General features: G+C 41.2%; 1 protein-coding gene across 1 annotated transcript; it reads left to right on the top strand.

Annotated features, from left to right (window-relative positions):
* Positions 1-473: 473 nt before the first annotated feature.
* LOC123630482 (protein mono-ADP-ribosyltransferase PARP15-like) lies at positions 474-18940 on the top strand. The gene is given in 10 exon segments (XM_045540146.1): positions 474-588; positions 591-684; positions 1544-1693; positions 4061-4123; positions 5792-5959; positions 10544-10750; positions 14404-14598; positions 15230-15363; positions 18145-18319; positions 18629-18940. Coding segments are annotated over 10 exon segments (1545 nt in total). The 5' UTR covers positions 474-534; the 3' UTR covers positions 18934-18940.
* The last annotated feature ends 427 nt before the right edge of the window (positions 18941-19367 follow it).

The raw sequence follows: 19367 nt of genomic DNA, 5'->3' as shown, positions 1-19367 counted from the left end.
TTAGGCTAGATGTAGAGATAAAATGTGCTGTATGTATTTGTTGTCAGTCAACCCCAGAATGCACATAACAGCCAATTATGCTAAGGAATGTGGCTGCTCTCCCTTCCCCCACTCACCTGTAAACATTCTACACTCCCCTAAGATGGCAGATGTAGAAGGCCAGAATTATGGGGGTTCAGAAGATGAGGGAAAACCTGACAGTGGTTGCAAATAAAGCATATGACTTCTTGAAGAGCCAGTATACTAAGATGGATCTTTGTGACACTACAATGGAAAAATGATCGTTTTGTCTGCACAACTCTTTGTGGTCCTTAAATTAGTTGTTGGCTAGAAGGACTTCATAAAGGAGCCCTTTCAAAACGTTACTCCCCTTTATTCCGTACAGTGTTAGTTATACTCGTGAAATAAAGTAAACTACCACTGCTATTTATTGAGAAAATTCCTAGGTTGAACAGCAGCCCTTTAATTATGAAGTCGCTGAGGTAAGAGGAAATCTATGGCAAACTATTATTACTACTTGATATCTAATGATCAATGATCCAAAGAACTGGATTAATGTTTCTACAGAACATGATTGTGGTCAATAACTGTGTTTCTATTTCCAGGCATTTTTAGGTGAATTCTCTAGATGGTCCAGCAGAAATCCCAACAAGGACAAGATTCTCAAGGCTGGAGATACCCCAGGTCTGGTGAAGTTGTTCTGCTAAGGAAATATTTCCCTTTGCTTAGTAACTCTTCAGTGATGATTGAGTCCAATAGAAGGAAACAAAGTTAATTCACATGAAAAACAAATCGGTGATAGAGAAGGTTTTAGAGCACGTCCCATTGTCTGGACACACAAAGAAGCCAACATATTAACACAAACGGAATCATTGGTAATAAAATCAGAGTTTTGAAGAAATGATAATAAAAAATAACTAAATTGTGTACAGCACATTATGCTTTGCTGATTGCTTTCATATATATTATATTATTTATCTATACGATGGCCCCATGGGCGGAGGTGGTTCTTTTACTACTGTATAAACATCAAAAGGGAGATCTAAAGAGTTTAAGGGATGAGTGGAAGTGACACACCTAAGTTGTGAAGCCTCAGAGTGTGGAGTGGACAGTACGTAATATGCCAGCACGTTAAGGGTAATTTCCTCTGAGCACCCTTTATATTGCTACTTCAGTGGTAATAAAAGGATCTCCCAGGGATGTTGTCCACATGAGACAAGAGAGCACTTTGCACCCTCCCCTTCTTCCTCACTCCTTTCTCATGATGCCACGGCAACTTTTGCTAGTAAATAGACTGGTCCAATCAAATGTTTGTGCCTCATCCTATTTAACTGAGAAAATGTAGACACTCCTACTGCCACAAAGCATTGTTTTCTAGTTTCCTTTAAAAAGGAAACCTAGTGGTTGAACAGGCCAGGAGACATGGTAATGTTTGGATTTATGTTAGGGAAAAGAAAGAGGACTGGGAAGAGAATAGGACCCCAAGATATTTGCTCTTCCTCCAAGAGCCAGCCTGTTTTTTATCCATTCTCTTTCTTTTCAGGTGTCATTGGGACTGACTCTAATCCTTGGTTCCCAACATATGAAATGAAAATTGGTGCAATTACTTTCCAGGTTGCTGTTGGAGATATCACTGAAGAAAATGTAGATGTTATTGTAAACTCGACAGCAAGGACATTTGATTTGAAATCAGGTATTTTATTTAAGCAATATACTTGATTGCAACTACTAACATGACTAATATATGGGAGGGAAATTGTGGCTAATATTGCTGTGAGTAGACAGAGTGTTGTAGAAAATATGCTGGCCTTGGACTCAGAAAGACCTGTGTTGAATCCGAGCTATACCGCTTGCCATCGTGTGACCTTGGACAAGTCACTGGACCTCTCTCAGCCTCAGTTTCTTTGCCTGTCAAATTCCTATTTCCCAGAGGAGGATTAGATGGGTGTGACTGATGTAAAGGTGGGGTTTAATTGTTGCACCATAGTCAACGTCAGCTCTCATCCCCTTTTTGGCTGTGGACTATCAGACTTCCACATTTATAAGTTAATAAGCTTTAAGTTCCTCTCTTTTTATTTCCCCTCTTATGCAGTCTCACCACCTGTAGCTCTTCTCTTCTCTTTACGGTTACACTAACCCAAAAATGAAACTCACACCCTTTTTCTTGATTTTCTCTGAAATGTGTGACCACACCCATTAAAATAACACTTTTGAGCAGGCCCTCCCCACATGTTTCTATTTGTTTATAACTTATATGCATATACTCTTATGCTAATATATTTTGTATGTTGTAAAACATTGACTTAAACTAAAAGGGTAAAACATAACTAGAAATAGAATTTTAAATATTTTCTAAATTGTAAAATATTATGGAACTTACTATGCAGAAGTGAATCTATGGAATATCCATTCAATTTATTGATCACTCAATTTTTCAGTCATTCAAAATGTAGACATAAAGAATATCTAGTTATATAAAACACGCTAAATGGAACATAAGCATTTATCCCTGCCCCCTTTTAGAATTCTATTAAAGCAACAGTAAAGGAATGAAAAAGGTATAAACCCACAAGGAAAAAGAGCTTTGAAGGAAAAACAACTATGAATAAGCAATGACATATTTTTAGAAGATGGGAAGTTGCTAGCAAGCGGTGGTAACTGACATGGAGTAGGGAAAACTTGGTACCTGCTAGAGAGAACAGCAGCCCCCATAGATATGGGAACTGGAGGCAACAGGTACCTGGGAAGGCAGGAGGACAAGTGTAGACATGAAAACAGAACTGGATGAAATTCCGTATCAGCAGCAATTAGACCTCTTGTTTCTGTTCCCTCTCCTTGCTCTTCCCTGACCAGAGATGGGAGGTCTGTTCTCTAGAGAAACGGAACCAGAGAGATTCTGGACTTAGGGTACCAGGCACAGGTGAGATGGGGAGCGAGACCAAAAACTATGTCTAAGAGAAAGTCTCTGTACTGAACAGGAGTGTCCAGCCTCTCTCCTTGCGTGGCTCCCGGGACGACAGATGGTAGGTCCTGCCGGTTCCACTTACGCTGAGGCCCACTGGTCAACAAGCCTCCTCACATAGAATTCTAAGCTCGCTTTTAAATATGAACGGACTAGCCAGGATCACTTGACATACGAGAGAAATTTCCATCACTGCAAAGACAGAGACCAGAACAAACAAACCAGAAAAAGGAATTTTAAAAAAAGAGATCCCAGCCTGGGCAACATAGTGAAACCTTTCTCTAAAAAAATTGGAAAAAAAAAAGAGATGATTAATAATATACTCAATCAAGGATATATAGATATAGATATATATCTCTTCATAGTGGTAAAATAACTAACATTTATTCAATATTTTCTGCAGGCCAGGTTCTGTGCTAAGCATTTTTCATCCATTATCCCTTTTAGTGTTCAGATAACCCTGTAAGAGAAGTGCCGTATTAGCCTCTGTGTAACAGATGAGAAACTGAGTCCTCACCTATTACCTCCTAAGTGGAGTTAACTGCAACTCAATCTGTCAAAATGCAATGTCTGTGTTGTTAACCACTCAACCCAGCTGTCATTAGACTTGACCAAAGTGGTGAAGCTGTAGCCTTGCTTGAAAGATTCATTGGACTGAAACCAGCCAACTGTCTAATTGTCGGGGGAAAAAAATAAAGAACTTAAGTAAAATGCTCAATTTCAGTACAGTTTTGAAATCCATGCTTCTCATTAGCATCAGAAGTTTTAGTTTTATATGTTTCGTTCACTTTTATAAAACATAAGGGTAGAATGCAAAAACAATTCAAATAACTGCAAAAATAATCCCTGTACAAGTAGAGAAGGTAACGCTACAGACACTAGACTTTCAGCCTTTGGGCCGTGCCATCATGCAGGGATCAGATTGTTTATTCACCAGCCCTTGAATGAAGGTTGCTGCAGAAAACAGGATTTGCTGGGACAGGGGGACCAATAGATTATGCACAAAAGGATGAGCTGAACAAAATTCTAATGTACAAAGGCTATAACTACTTATTGAATTTTTACTGATGCTTTTTACCATTACCACGTCTTATTTAGGTGTGTCAAAAGCAATTTTAGAAGGGGCTGGACCAGCTGTGGAAAATGAATTGACTGCACTAGGTATGGTCACATGTTACTCTTGGCTACAAACTATTGAAAATTAAAGGGCTGAGAACACTATGAGAGGACCCACAGGAGGCCTGGGGTTAGAGTAGGGTTGGTTCACTGGGAGAACAGGCATAGGTGGTGGGACTTGGTGGCTGCCAGGGAGAGGTCCTTTACCCTGGCATCCCATCTGTCCCTTCCTTTGTGAGTATTAAAAAGACTCCAGGCCCGGGTCCTAAAAATCCAGGCTTCACCATTTACTGAGCAACCCCAGGCATGTCATTCAACCTCTAAGAGCTTTGCCTGTCTCATCCATAAGCAGGTCCTACTATTATAATAAGGAGTGTGAGAATGGCTGTCCCATGGCTGGTTGTGAGGATGAGAAAGAACAATGAATGTGAAAAGTTTTGTAAACTGTAAAGTGCTGTACAAATATCTTCCACTTTCCCCAACCTTGACCTACTTCTTATAGCACCTCTCCATATGGCTGACTTCTAGGCCTTTTTTGAATAAGTGTGGAGCCTGAGTGGGGAACCTAAAGGACTATTTGTCCTTCAAAACCTCCTTTGCAGAATTGGGTAGACAGTCAGCTACAAGCACTTTGAGGAAGCACCATGTTTGACAATATAGTCCCACTTCTGACCTGCTATGGTGCCTGAAACACCAGTCTTAATAGCTCTCTTCTGATTAAGACATTTTCTCTGGAGTGAATAAATTTCTGGAGGGAGAACAGAGGAAAATAATGCTTGATCACCAGCAGGAGGACGTTAGCAGGGATCTGAGCACTGGAAGAGCTAGCTGCACCTTGGAAGGCAGAAGCAGAGGATGAAGCTGGGGTTGGATGAGCTGGGAAAGCCTAAGGATGCTGGGAGCGGGGACCAGGTGGGCGCCTGAGGGGCCCCAGCGAGTGCCTGGGCGTGGGTGCTCCCAAGGAGGGCAGGGGGAGGGGCAGGGATCCTTTCTCCTCCTCCTCCATTTTGCCAGACCCAGCCTTACTCAGAGCGGCCTGAACCTAAAGGGCAGTGTCATAAAACAGCCCTGGTAGTTTCCACGTGCTCAAGAGCTCTCGGTGTTCCGAGGGAGGGAGAAGTTTTCATCCTTTCACACTTCCATCCATACCACAGAGTACATTGCTTTTACCTCCTTGAAAACTTAATCTGGCTGAATGAGCAGATTATAATTATTAATTATTTTATTAGTATTATAAAATTGCTCTTTGGGGACAGTAGGGTGGGGGTTAAGAGCACTGGAGACTGACTACCTGGGTTCAAATATCTTTCACTTTCAATTCTGGGTTTCAATTCTGATGTAATGTCAAATGTAAGGTTCAAGTCCTGGGCAGTCTTGGGCTACTGACCTTACCTGTGTGTGGCTCTGTTTTATCTGTATAATGGAAAAACCAGTACCTACCCCCTAGGCTTGTTTTGGGGACTGAGTGGATTAATGCAGATAGAGCACTTTGGAACAGCACCCAAAATATTCAACGATGTATTTGTTGAGTTCAAGAATTCTGATTATAAAGAAAACGAGCCTCTCATAGTCCCAGTGAATGAAGCCAGCAGGCTTGAGGGAGGTTGGGCTTCATGGCTTTCTCTGGTGTCAGCTGGTTTCATTTCTCAGTGATCACAGTGTTGTTTCCAGTAACTGATGGGCTGTGTGTTTGTTTTTCTTCCCCTTTTTCAGCTGCACGGGCTCACAGAGGTTTTATAATTACACAAGGTGGAGACTTACGGTGTGACATAATAATTCATGTTCATGGGGCAGATGATGTCAGGAAAACGGTCTCCAGTGTTCTAGAAGAGTGTGAACAGAGGAATTACACATCAGTTTCCCTTCCAGCCATCGGAACAGGTTTGCAGCCTCTCATCCCTCTAAAGTTCTGAGTGATCCAGCTTCCTCTGGACTTGTCTCACTCACAAGGAAATTGAAGCTGAGTCCGTCTGAGGGCAGCAATAGTGGTGTAAATCAGAGAGGGGGCAACCTTTAGATCCTGGAGGAATCTAAAGCAACCAGCTATGGGACCCAAGCCTCTTTCCGCCATCTTTCTTCTTTATTTTGTGTTCTCTAAGTATCTTTCCAGGTTTGGTCCTGAACTTCATGGTTGTCTCACTGTTTTTTTCCCTCTTGGGGATTCATTTGCTCTTATTGTATCTGTTCCCATTTCTGCAGTGACTTCCAACTCAGCACTTCTCACCCTCTCCAGGATCTCCCCTAGGAGAGTTCTCTGTTACCAGAAGCTTCATAACATCAGAATCAAAAATCATCCTCCCTCGAAGACAGATACTCCTCTTGGGCTCTCTGGTTTTCTAGTGTCCTCCTTCAGTAGTGCCACGATGCGCCCAGCTGCCCTCGTCTGCCACCCTTTCTTCCTTGTGTCCCCAGACCCCCACAGCCAGTAAGTCCTGCTAAATCTTCTTCCAGAGGGTTGTTGAGTTTCAGCCTTGCTTTTAGTTTCAAACCTTTAATACCTGCCCCATCTGGTTTTCTGCCATGTTTCCTAGCTGGCTTCTCATTCATGCATATATTAAATTGAAATGCTGTGTCCAGGCATGGTAACTCACACCTGTAACCCCGCACTTTGGAAGACCAAAGCAGGAGTATTGCTTGAGGCCAGGAGCGTGAGACCAGCTTGGGCAAGATAGCAAGACCCTGTCTCTACAAAAACTAAAAAAAATTAGCTGGGCATGGCGGTGCTTGCCTGTAGTCCCAACTACTCGAGAGGCTGAAGCAGGAGGATTGCTTGAGCCCAGGAGTTCAAGGCTGCAGTGAGCTATGATGACACCACTGCACTCCAGTCTGGATGACAGAGCAAGACTCTGGCTCAAAAAAAAAAAAAAAAGAAGCTACTACCCAGGCCCTGTGTAGCATGAAGTACTCATGAATAAGATGCAGTAGCTACAGTTTAGCAACAAGCTCTGGTTTATCCTACTCTCAGTTACTAGAAACACTTTCCTCATCTCTATCATATCACACAATAATTTGCTCTTCTTAGTTGAAGACACTGTTGCTGACCCATGTCCTGATTCACTCCACCCATGTGACCTGTGACTCTCATGGAAGCGAGGGCTTCTCATTTGGGCGGTCAGGGGCTGGGTAGAAGTCTGTAGCCACAGGTTACCATTAATTAAAGAGGCTCTTTTAGCAATTAAATTCCTAGCCTTAAAGTCACTGTCATCATCTTCGCTTAACTCTGTATGCTTCCTTCTGCTTCCCAGATTAAAACTGAAGACCCCTGCTGGGTATCCCAGGCCCTTCTTGCCTGAGCTCCAGGGCACCCATCTGATGCATGCTGCACATTCTTCTGGCTTCCTCACTGCCCTCATTACCACCTAGAACCTATTTGTCCCACTTTTTTCTCCTTTTAGTCACGTTATTCTTCCCATGTGGATCCTCTTCCATTGCCTTCTGCCAAATTACAGCCCTCACAAACCCTGCTTGTTTTGCTCTCATCACCCAGAGCGGGCACTCTGCTACCTGGCAATGGGGAAAGAGAGTGGAGTAAGCCCCAGCCCCTCAAGGATTTCATGGTTTAGGGACAGACACAAGGTATGGTAACCAAGAATAACACACAACACAGGGGCCACAGGTGTAGGTGGGATAACCAGCCATACAGTGGGAAGAGTCGTAGCTGGGTAGGTGAAATGAGCTTGTCAAGGGACTGCATAGAGAGAGAGAGAGAGAAGAGGGCTGAGACCAGCACAGGGGAAAGTGCCCACAGGTAGATGGGCGGGGGGCAGGGGAAGGATGGAAAATGTAGCAAAAGAGCCAACAACAAATCATAGGCAATGGAAGAGAGTAAGTGCAAAGTCCCAGCAAAGGAAGTGGGAGGCCAGGGAATGCTTGTGTCTTACCACCTCGATTTTTAAAAATTTTTTCTTAATTTTTATTTATTTATTTATTTTTATAGAGTCAGGGTCTCACTCTGTCCCCCAAGCTGGAATGCAGTGGTGAGATCGTAGCTTACTGTAACCCTGAACTCCTGGGCTCAGCCTCCGGAGTAGCTGGGACTACAGGCATGCGCCACCAAGTCAGACTACTATTTTTTGGTTTTGTGTTTTTTTTTTAGAGATAGGGTCTCACTATGTTGCCCAGGCTGGTCTCAAACTCCTGGCCTCAAATCTCCCACCTCGGCCTTCCAAAGTGCTGGGATTACAGGCGTGAGCCACCACACCTGGCCTTGCCTCCTCAATCATGAACATACTGTGAGATGCTCGAAAGAGAAGACCAGATCTCCTTCATGTCTTCTCTGCCCCACATTGAGTGCAGAATCACTACCCATTAAATTTTATTGAATGTATAAATGAAGAATAACTGGTGATTTTGATGATGCCTCCTAAGTTACTCTTGTACTCATTTTCTCATTGATTTCAATGGACAAAATTTGTGTGGTAATTTATATCTTCAAAATGTTTGTCAGACAGTATCTATTTTGAGCACCAACAAACACCCATGAAGTAGCTTGGAACAATTATATTAGTTGCAGTAGTAATGCTAATAATTGCCAAGACTTACTGTGTGCTTACGGCGTGTTCCGAGTGTTTCACATGTAAAAGCTCATGTTATTCCTCACAGTTACCTTATGTAGGGTGATCAACTTACTCACGTTTGCCCGGGACTTTCCTGGTTTTAACACTGAAAGTCCTGTGTCCAGGGCAACCTCTCTGTCCCAGGGAAACTGGGAGGGTTTGTCATCATACCTGTGACATCAATATTATTAACAAAGACAAGTTTATTGTGAAAACAATGAAGCTTAAGCAACTGGGCTTCACTTGCACAAGCCTTATTAAAGACCCTGAGAAGAGACCTAATCATGTCTTCACATGGTTATACAATTTAGTAAAACTTCAAAAGTAAGGTGTTTCAACCACCATCGGTTACAACCATTGTTTCTTCCCACTTTGCCTTCCTAGACTTTTCTTGCTTGCCTTTGCACTGGGTTATGTTGGAGTAGATGCAAACATTTTTGGAAACACCTAAGGAAAGTTGCTTTGGGAATACAATTTTCAGCATTTTAAAATATATATTTTGTTGTGATTTCTGATTCTAAATATTCACTTTCATACATAAATTTATGTTTATTCTTTTTCTGAGATGTATGAATTTCAAGCTCTATAAAACCTGGGCCATCTTGCAGATGAGGAACGTGAAGCATTAAAGCACAAAGTCACACAGCCAGCAAGCAACAGAGCCGGGTTCAAACACAGGCAGCCTGGTCCCAGAGCCTGCGCAGTTTTAATCATTACATTTTTTTTTACTATTACATTGTTTTCTACCATTATGTTCTTAATTACTGTATTCTCAGTGATCGATCATATTCTTATCTGTATTATCTTTTATCCTCCATTATTACCCCAAGTTATAGCTGAGCAAACTGAAGTGTAGAGGCATTAAGGGCTAAGTTGTGTTCCCCCAAAATTTGCATTTTGAAGTCCTAACCCCAGTATCTCAGAATGTGATTGTATTTGAAGACACGGTCTTTACAGAGGCAATTAAATTAAAATGAGGCCATTAGTGTGGGCCCTAATCCAATCTGACTGGTGTTCTTGTAAGAAGAGGAGATTAGGACACTGACAGGTACAGAGGGAAGACCATGTGATGACACAGGGAGAAGATGGCCATCTACAAGCCACAGGGAGAGGCCTCCACAGAAACCGCCTCCGCCGACACCTTGACCTCAGTCTTCTAGCCTCCAGAATTATGAGAAAATGAATTTCTGTTGCCTAAGCCGCCAGTCCATGGCATTTTGTATAGCAGCCCTAGCAAACTCATGCAAGAGCCATCAAATGGTTTACATAAGATCACACAGCTAATAAGCAGCAGAGCCAAGACATAAACCCAGATCTTCTGCATCCAAATCACATGTTCTTTTCTCTGCACTGCCAATGCTCTTCAGCTGAAGACCACCAGGAACACACACTATGGGGAACTGTGAGAGGATGTTAGAAAGGACTTATTAATGAATTTGGGCCTAGGTGATTTTGTGACAGTCTTTTCTCTGAATCGGATACTTTCAGGAAGCAGACATAATCTATGACTGGGTATCGTATCTAGAAGGAGGGAAAAATGAAGTGTGGCTAAACCTGTGATTGGTAATGAAGCAGCTGTCACTCATTATTAGTCAGGATAGAGGGATGTTTGACCATTTTTGTGGTTTGGACAGTTTTTGTCTGTGGTCAGACATGATTATGGAGTGGTCTTGTTTTTGTCTTAATTCATCATGGTCACAGATGAGTTACATTGATGATGTTCTATAAAATCATTTGTGTTTAGCTGAGAACGCCAAGACCTAGCTGTGAATGTCAGGTCAGTTCCTGAATATCAGAGGGCTTCTTGCTTCTCAGCACCAAGACCTGCACTTGCCAAATCTCATCACATTACTAACAGCAGCTAAAAGTTTTTTGTGTCGCTTAAAAAAAAAATTTTTTTTTTTTTCAGGAAATGCTGAACAAGACCCAAGCATAGTTGCAGATAATATAATTGATGCCACTGTAGACTTCACACGGAAATATTCCACCCCATCTTTAGAAACAATTAAAGTTGTCATCTTTCTACCTAAGCTGCTAAATGTATTCTATGAGAGCATGAAAAAAAGAGACACCCTCGCATCACCTACCCTTCAGGCCACATTCTACAAGGCTGCACGTAAGATGTTCATTTTTAAAAATCACAAAGCTATCTCTGATATCACTTAGAAAATGTTTAGATGTGAATGCTCACTGGATTTATAATTTTCTATCAGTTTTAGGACTTTACAGACAAGTTCTTATGATACATGGGGAAAGTATAAGAATTAAGAATTATTTTTCTTAGAGGGAAAATCATGCCTGGGAAACAGGAATAGCAAATGAACAGGAAGAGAACAGAAGTGAGAAAGCAGGAAGAAGGAGATAGGCTTTGCAGATTCTAGCCTACGGTCTCATTATTTACTTACTGATTGGTATTGACCCTCAGTGCCCCTTGTAGCTATGAACTAGTTGATCAATATTATTTTATTAATCATCTACCTCTAAAAGTTAGCCTGGAACTAGAAGCAGATGCAAGACGGTAGTAGCCATGGTCATCTGGTTGTATTACATCACAAGCAGCCAGACAGATGCCCAGTGGCTACTCTGCAAGATGAGTTTATACTTTATGTGTGAGTATCTGTGTTGATTAATTCCTCTGATCTAGCTTTCTCCACTTTGTGGCTTCTGTACTACAGCTAGTGACGAGGCACACGTGCCATCAGTAGCTGCCCTGCACTGAGATTGTTGTCTGCTGATATCAGTAGGAATTTCTGCTCTCTCTACATTTATTTCCTGACAACTGTTCTCCTCAATGTGCCACAACACACGATATATGTAAAATGTACATATACACGTAACATCTGGAACATGATGCCAGTGGACAGAGCTCTCTATTAAGCCCTGAGATTCCTTCTGATTGGACCAGTTCAGGTCATCACTGCAGACAGGGAACTGGGACTGCACAGGCTGGCCAAGCCAGTCACACCCTCCACATCTGAGCCAAAGGGGAATCACTGAGGCAATGCGGAACAGTGGTTTCCCAAAGGAAATTCAGGCTGCTTTTATCAGAAGGAGGGGGAAAGGATGCCAGGCTGTGAAAAATAATATGTACCTATTATAGTTTCTAGGGCTAGATTCCCTTTGGTCTTTTTATTTTTTTTTTATTTTTTATTATTTTTGAGACAGAGTCTCACTCTGTTGCCCAGGCTAGAATGAGTGCCGTGGCATCAGCCTAGCTCACAGCAACCTCAAACTCCTGGGCTCAAGAGAGCCTACTGCCTCAGCCTCCCGAGTAGCTGGGACTACAGGCATGCGCCACCATGCCCAGCTAATTTTTTCTATATATATTTTTAGCTGTCTGTATAATTTCTTTCTATTTTTAGTAGAGACGGGGTCTCGCTTTTGCTCAGGCTGGTCTCGAACTCCTGAGCTCCAACGATCCGCCGGCCTCGGCCTCCCAGAGTGCTAGGATTACAGGCGTGAGCCACCGCGCCCGGCCCCCTTTGCTCTTTTTAAAGAAAAATTTTTATTTAAATTTAAGAGCAGTAAATAAGTCATTATCAGTAACATAAAAAATAAAGTTAAATGGGTTCACCCACTCCCTGCTTTCATCAAGATTTTAAATTGACTTATGAAATTAAAAAAAAACAGTGAAGTTAAAGAGAGAAGCAAACAAAAAAATGACTAAAATGATCATACAATGGATTGTATGAGACACCTGGGTTGTCAACATAGTGAAAGAATGACTCCAGTCTGAGCCTCCAGGACCTGAGGCAAAACCAAACAACAACAGCAAAACCTCATTACATAATCTTTGTTGTTAGATAAAATGTCAGATAAAAGGAAGTTTTTTGACCCAGATGAACTTGATTTTTTGTAAGAATTTATCAGATGGCCCTCTTTAAAAGTGAGCTTAAAAAGGACACCTTTGAGTTTCATTTGGGCAGGTGATAGACAATTACCTTTTAAATGTATGTTAAAGCTATATATTGAGGCAGAGAGCATTTATTGAGCACCAGTTGTATATCAGACATGAGAGGTGTAGATTTGGGAAGTCATGTGAGTAGGTAGGAGTTGAAGCCCTTAAGTGTGAATTGGCTTATTCATGGAGAGTATCAAGAAGACTGGAGGGGCAGAGTCAGGATCCTTGGTTTTTTGTTTTTTGGAGACAGAGTCTTGCTCTGTCACTCAGGCTGGAGTACAGTGGCGTCATAGTAACTCACCACAGCCTCAAACTCCTGGGCTCAAGCAGTCCTCCTGCCTCAGCCTCCCAAGCAGCTGGGACTGCAGGTGCACACCACCATGCCCAGCTAATTTTTTAAGTTTTTGTAGAGACATGGTCTCGTTATGTCATTCAGGCTGGTCTCGAACTCCTGGCCTCAAGTGATCCTCCCACCTTGGCCTCCCAAAGTGCTGAGATTACAGGCATGAGCCAGTGCATCTGGCAAGATTCTTGGTTTTTAATCCCATCTCCACAGGTGGAGAAGAGACAGGCAGAGTGCACACGAGAGGTAAGGGAGGGCATTTATCCTGAACACCAGGAATGCAAAAGTAGAGCTTATATTTTAAAGGATATCTATGGAAAAAGGGCTCAGGAAAGTGCCTGGCACATGGCAAACACTTAAGGAAAGGTAGCTTCCATGTTATCTTCCATGAAGCACTGGGCTGCAAGTCAACAGAATGAAATTCTCTTCCTTACTCTGATAATGACCTTCCATATAATGTTGGATGGGTGAGTCTTCACCTTTCCTGAGACTTAATTTTCTTTTCAAAATTGTCTAGCCAGGATCACCTTTTGTACACAGGTAGATAAGGGTGGTTTAAGGGTCTTTCCTCTCAAGAAAATATCTTTGGCTTTACACTTTACTCTGTCTTAAAATACAAATACTTCTGGAATGTAAAAAATATCAAGCTTAATCAGTTTTTAAGAATAATAAACATATGTTTATAAAGGACTTGGCATTCCCTAAAGTGCTTTCAGACCCCATATTATATTTTAACCTTGTAACAATTCTGTGAGGTTACAGAGGTAAATAGAGCAGATTTTATAATTTCCATTTCACAATGAGCAAATGAAAAAGCACTCAAGTAGCGTTACTTGTTCAATGTCATACAGCTGGTCACAGGGTGAGGCCGATCGGGTCTTCTGATTCCGAGTCCTCATAGCTTTTTGCTTTCCCACCTCATATCATGAAAGAAATAGAAGATCCAAAGGAAAATGTCACTTATTTCCTAGTCTTGTCTGTGTATTTAGGGGAAAGTAGCAGGTTGAAAGGACCCTGAGGCCTAGAACTAGAAATGACTGTGCCAAAAGATCCTGAAGGAGATGGATAGTGGGGGAAGGAAGGAACATAACTCCTATTAACAATGTGTTACCATTTGTCCTCAAAGCCACATCAGAAGAACAAGAACAAGTGGTTTGAGGAGAAGGAAAGAGAAGTTTATTACTTTGCCGGCAAAGGAAGAAAAATAGTAGACCTCATCTCAAAATCCAAATTTCCTGAACATTGGCAGAAATATAGAGCCTTTAAAGGGAGTGCCCCTCAGTTCTAGGCTATTGTGGTTAGCTATTCTAATCCTCCCATCTCTGGCAAAGACAAAGCCCCACCAGGGCCCACCTAGGCACTGGCACCAGCCTGGACTGCAAGGACAAAAGGTCCTCTCCCTGCTCCTCCCAACCACTGGCCTGAGGCAGGGATGCAGGTGTTAATTCTCAAAAAGGAGTGGAGGATGTTTTAAAGAGACAGAAAATATTTTTGCCATTTTTTATTTTATTTATTTATTTTTTAGGCCCTTCTTTTTGTTACAAAAGCCCTGCATGGGAAGGAAGTGTCTCCATTGAAACCCCTAAAAGAAAATTTGAAAAGACCTCACGGATTAGAGTTACACACCTCCCTGTGTCAGCAGGACTTACCCCGGATGGATGTGCTGAACAGAAGAGTGTCCTGGATCACTCTCGCAGGCCTGATATATCTTCCTTTAAAAGTGAGTAAATTGTGGCATTGTTTTTAAGGAAGAAATCCTTTGGTTTTTACCTGTGGTGCTGTGCTAGTTTGTGGCATTTTCTTCTCTAGTGCAGTCTGTCCATATTTACACTAGTCATGCTATCGTAGCAAGGTGATGTCTAGCCTCCGTGTTTTCAAAGTTCCTGGAAGCCACTGCAAAGCAAAGGAAAACTTTGGGCATAATCACCTTATGTGAAAGGATTCCCTTAGCACATCTGCTATTTTCTATATATATGGTGCTTTCTTTACTTAGTGTAAAAGATGGGATACAGAACAATGTGCTTTAAATATCTTTAGCAGGGTAATCATTTTTCAAAAGAAAAATAATAAAGAATCACATTAAATAAAACTGACAAAAGTGAAAGCATCAATAAATTGACATTCATGTTCAATGAATCTAAGTTTATCTAAATATTTTAACTAGACTTTTAGTTAATATATTATGTGTCATATGGGTATTAGACTCTTCACTTCATCTGTGTTTACTCAATTGAGGATAATTAAAAAAGCAACTGTGAAATATGTAACTTAACAAAAGCATAGGAAGTGCCCTGATTTTCAGAGGTCCCTGGAAATGAATATCATGTTTTCACCAAATGCTGACTTTCTAGATAATGTTCCTGAACACTGGACTGCCATGAATTATCAACTGTGTTGTACGGTCCAGCTGCTGCCTGAACAATCAGAATATCAAACTGTAAAGGACAAGTTCGCTAAGACTTGTTTTCACTACACAATAGAGAAGGTAATACTATGTTAAAAATTTACTGTTATAAAATGTTAAAAAACTAACGTGAAAGTCATCTCTTTTTTAATAACCCTCTTTCTTCCTTTGTACCTTGTATGTTTATTTTAACTGGAATTAGATTTAGCTCCATAGACTTCAAATCTCATGGTTCATTCATTAGCAGCAATGAAGGATAGTCTCAAAAGTCACGTGTATGTGTTAGGATACTTTCAGTTGCAAGCACAAACAGAGCCACTCAAACTGATTAAACAGAGAATTGTACTAGAAATTAATGGAAAGTCTCGAAGTAGGGTGGGCTTTGGAGCAGTGTGATCCCATGGCTAAGTGATGTCCTGGATCCAGTTTCCCTGTCTTTGATGTCCACAGTGTCAGCTTCCTCATAAGGCTGGAATCTCAGTGTGGTTGTAGGACAGCTGCTGGTGGTAATCAGGGATCTCTGCTTCTTTATTCACATTCCACAGAAGACAACTATGTCCTGTCCCATAATCACTAGACAAGAGCCCCAAGGTTTTTATTTTGTTTTTTCATTTCCTATGTGCCTTATTTACCAAGGTTTTTTTGAATGGACCACTCCAACCATCTCTGTGTCTGGGGAATACCACGTGCTGGTTGGCTTGGGCCTGGGCCATCAGCTTCCTCACTGTGTGATCCATCTGGAGATCCTGATTGGTGTAACCCAATTAGGCTCCACCCTAGACCTGTTAATATAAGTGGGGCCAATTTCACTCAAACCAGTTGTTGATGGGGTGGAATGGATGTTCAGGAGATTACCACAGTGTCCACTGTGCTGCATAAAAATATTAGTCAGTAAAGTGTAGGGGTTTATCAGCAGGTCATTGTCATACTATGTATATCAGAACAGGGTGTGGCATCCTAGTAATTTAAAATCTAGTCACTTCTTCTATAGAACTGTGTACTTACCTACATTATAGCACTTGTAAAATTGTACTTTGATAACCTTTCACATGCCTGGCTTCCCAATTAGACAGGGAGCTTCTTAAGGTAGGAGTTGCATCTTATTCATGTCTGCATGCCCAGTACCTAGCATACAGCCTAGCACATAGTAGGACATAATATATATTGAACAAACAAAATTGAATGAATGAACTTAATTCCTAAGAGAAGAGAATCAGGAGAGACATCCTGCAGAAAGGACAGAATTTAAAGGAGGAGATGCTTCATGGTGCTAAAAGCGGTTGAGAGTACAGTTGGCCTTCTGTATCCATGGCTTCTGTGTCCATGGTTTCAACCAATTGCAGATCAAAAATTGTGTCAGGCCTATGATGGTTGCATCTCTACTGAACATATACAGACTTTTTCTTCTTGTCACTATTCCCTAAATAGTATGACAACTATTTACATAGCATTGACATTGTATTAGGTTTTATAAGTACTCTAGAGATGATTTAAAGTATACAGGAGGATTGCATAGGTTATATGCAAATATGGTACTGCTGTTTTATATAAGGGACTTGGGCATCCTCAAATTTTGGTATCTGCAGAAGTCCTGGAACCAGTCCTCCATGGATATTGAGGGACCACTGAAAGGAAAGCAACAACCTTGCTTCTGTTGTGTTTAGCCAATATCTGCAACTTTCTTAGCTCAGCCTTCTAGCATACCCATTTTGAAAATCCCCAACTTTGGATTAATCCCATAACCCACCTTCTTTCTTGCTGCTCCTAGATAAAATCAGTACTAATTCATGGTCCCCCAACTCAGCTGGACTCTCCAGGCTGCCTGGAATTCTTCAGTGCTTCCTCCAGTCAGTTGCCTCCCGCATTCCCCATTCCAAGTCTTCATCACTCTCCCTGAGGCCGCCATCACTCTCAGCAAAACAATTTTCCCTCCTGCTCTTATTGCTTGGCCTCTCCTCAACATCTGCCCTAGGTACCCACTCCAGTCTTCTTGAACCTCTCTTCTTTTTCTGTTTCCAGAACAGCATCCTCTCAGATTTCCTCCTTCCTCCCCAGACATAGATTCTCTGGAGCCCTTTCTTATGCTTTCACAGCTCTGTGTGTGTTCTCCTAACCTATCCCTTATCATTCTGAGGGGCAGTAATTTGTTTTCTTGTCTTTCTTCCCCATTAGACTGAACATTTCACTAGGGCAGAGACCCAGTACAGCACTGGATTCATAGCAGATGTTCAGTAGATAACTATTGAATGGATGTTAATTGACTTCATTTCCTAGAAAGAAGGAAAACAAGTAGAAAGTAATATTTTGAAAAGAAATTAAAAAAAGATGAAGTTTCAAAGAGGGGGTTATTCATGGTTTAAAATGCTATTGAGAGGTCTAAAACAAAGGTAGGCAATTATGAGGTGATTTGTGACCGTAAATGGGGCAATAACAGAAAGAGTCGTTACTAGGAGAAGCCACATGGAATGGGTTTGAAGATGAAAAGAAATTAAGGAAATAGCTATTGAATGATTACAAATTTTTGAGTAGGAGTTTGAATGTCAGTGAATCTCTAGAAATTCCAGAGAATATGTATAGGTAAACATTTTAATATAAACTATAAGTTCTATTATATAAAATAGATACTAATAATCACTATTACAAAGTATAGATACTAATAGATACTTCCAGCCTATCTTTTTATAAAGGCAGAAAGCTACCTCTTCTCTGAATTTTCTTCCTCTTTTCCCTCTCCTCCCCCTCCTCCTCCTCCTCCTTTTCCTTCTCATCTTTCTCTCTCATATTGCTTACTTTAAATCCACAAGTACAATATGCTGAGATCTAAGGTTATTTCCAAAATGTTTTGTTTTTTGTCATCTGCAGATTGAGAGAATACAGAATATACCTCTCTGGCACAGCTACCAGACAAAGAAAAAGCTCATGGATATCAAGAATGGCCACACTGATAATGAGAGAGTCCTCTTCCATGGGACAGATGCAGCCTCGGTGCCATATGTCAATGAACATGGCTTTAATCGCAGCTATGCTGGGAAGAACAGTAAGGAAGGGACTAATCTGGTTGATCAGAATGAGGTCAATGGTGGTTCTAGTGTCAACTGTCACATCCAGGCAGTATAGAACCATAGATAGCAGCCGTATTGTCATTGTCAGGACACAGCTCACTGCGCTTCACCTGGAAGGACACTGACAGCCTTCTCAGGGAAGATGAAGTGAATTTCTAGAAATGACAAAAAGTGGCTTTGGTGGCAGAACTACATTTGAAAAAAATTTTTTGTCCGGTTTGGCATAGTTGTATATACTATATAATTTTACATTCTTACGAAGGCTTTTGTCTTTCTCTTTACAGGTGCAGCTTATGGAAAAGGAACCTATTTTGCTGTTGATGCCAGTTATTCTGCTAACAATACATACTCTAAGCCAGACGAGCAGGGGAGAAAGCATATGTATGTTGTGCAAGTCCTTACTGGGAACTACACCAAGGGAAGCGTAGGATTAATTATGCCTCCACCGAAGGACCCTGCCAACCCCACAGATCTCTTTGACTCTGTCACAGACAATGCACAACATCCATCGCTGTTTGTGGTATTCTCTGATAATCATGCTTACCCAGAATATCTCATAACTTTCAGATGTAAAAATATATATATTTAATACCAAAGGGATGATTTAGTCATCTGTTTATAAGAACAATTTACAGAGTCTTTGTGTTTGCATTTGGCTTATTTATCCAGATAAAATTTCCCTTTTAGGTACAGAAATGCTGAAAATTACCTTTTAAAAATGCTCTATTGCTGCAATTTGTGGCTTACCTTTTTTTCTGAGCAAACTGATAGGTAGAAGCTGAGAAATGTTCAATACATTGGTGTAGTGGTAGCTATCCGCAGACACCAAATCTATAGGAGAATAAAAAGCACATTATTCTTTTCTATCAGAAAAAAATAACATGTGTCACCTTACAGCAAAGATGACATTGTTTTTATTGGAACATGTTAAGACATCAAACTGTGGTGGGTTAAACTGTACTATTTAAGTGAAGAGGCTACTGTTAGGTGCCTGGAACAACTGGGGATTTTGCCTAATTAAAA

This window comes from Lemur catta, chromosome 1 (assembly GCF_020740605.2).
Source record: "Lemur catta isolate mLemCat1 chromosome 1, mLemCat1.pri, whole genome shotgun sequence".
NCBI classification, from domain to species: domain Eukaryota; kingdom Metazoa; phylum Chordata; class Mammalia; order Primates; family Lemuridae; genus Lemur; species Lemur catta.
Note: the sequence above shows the minus strand (reverse complement) of the source record. Positions and strands in the feature narration are given on the sequence as shown.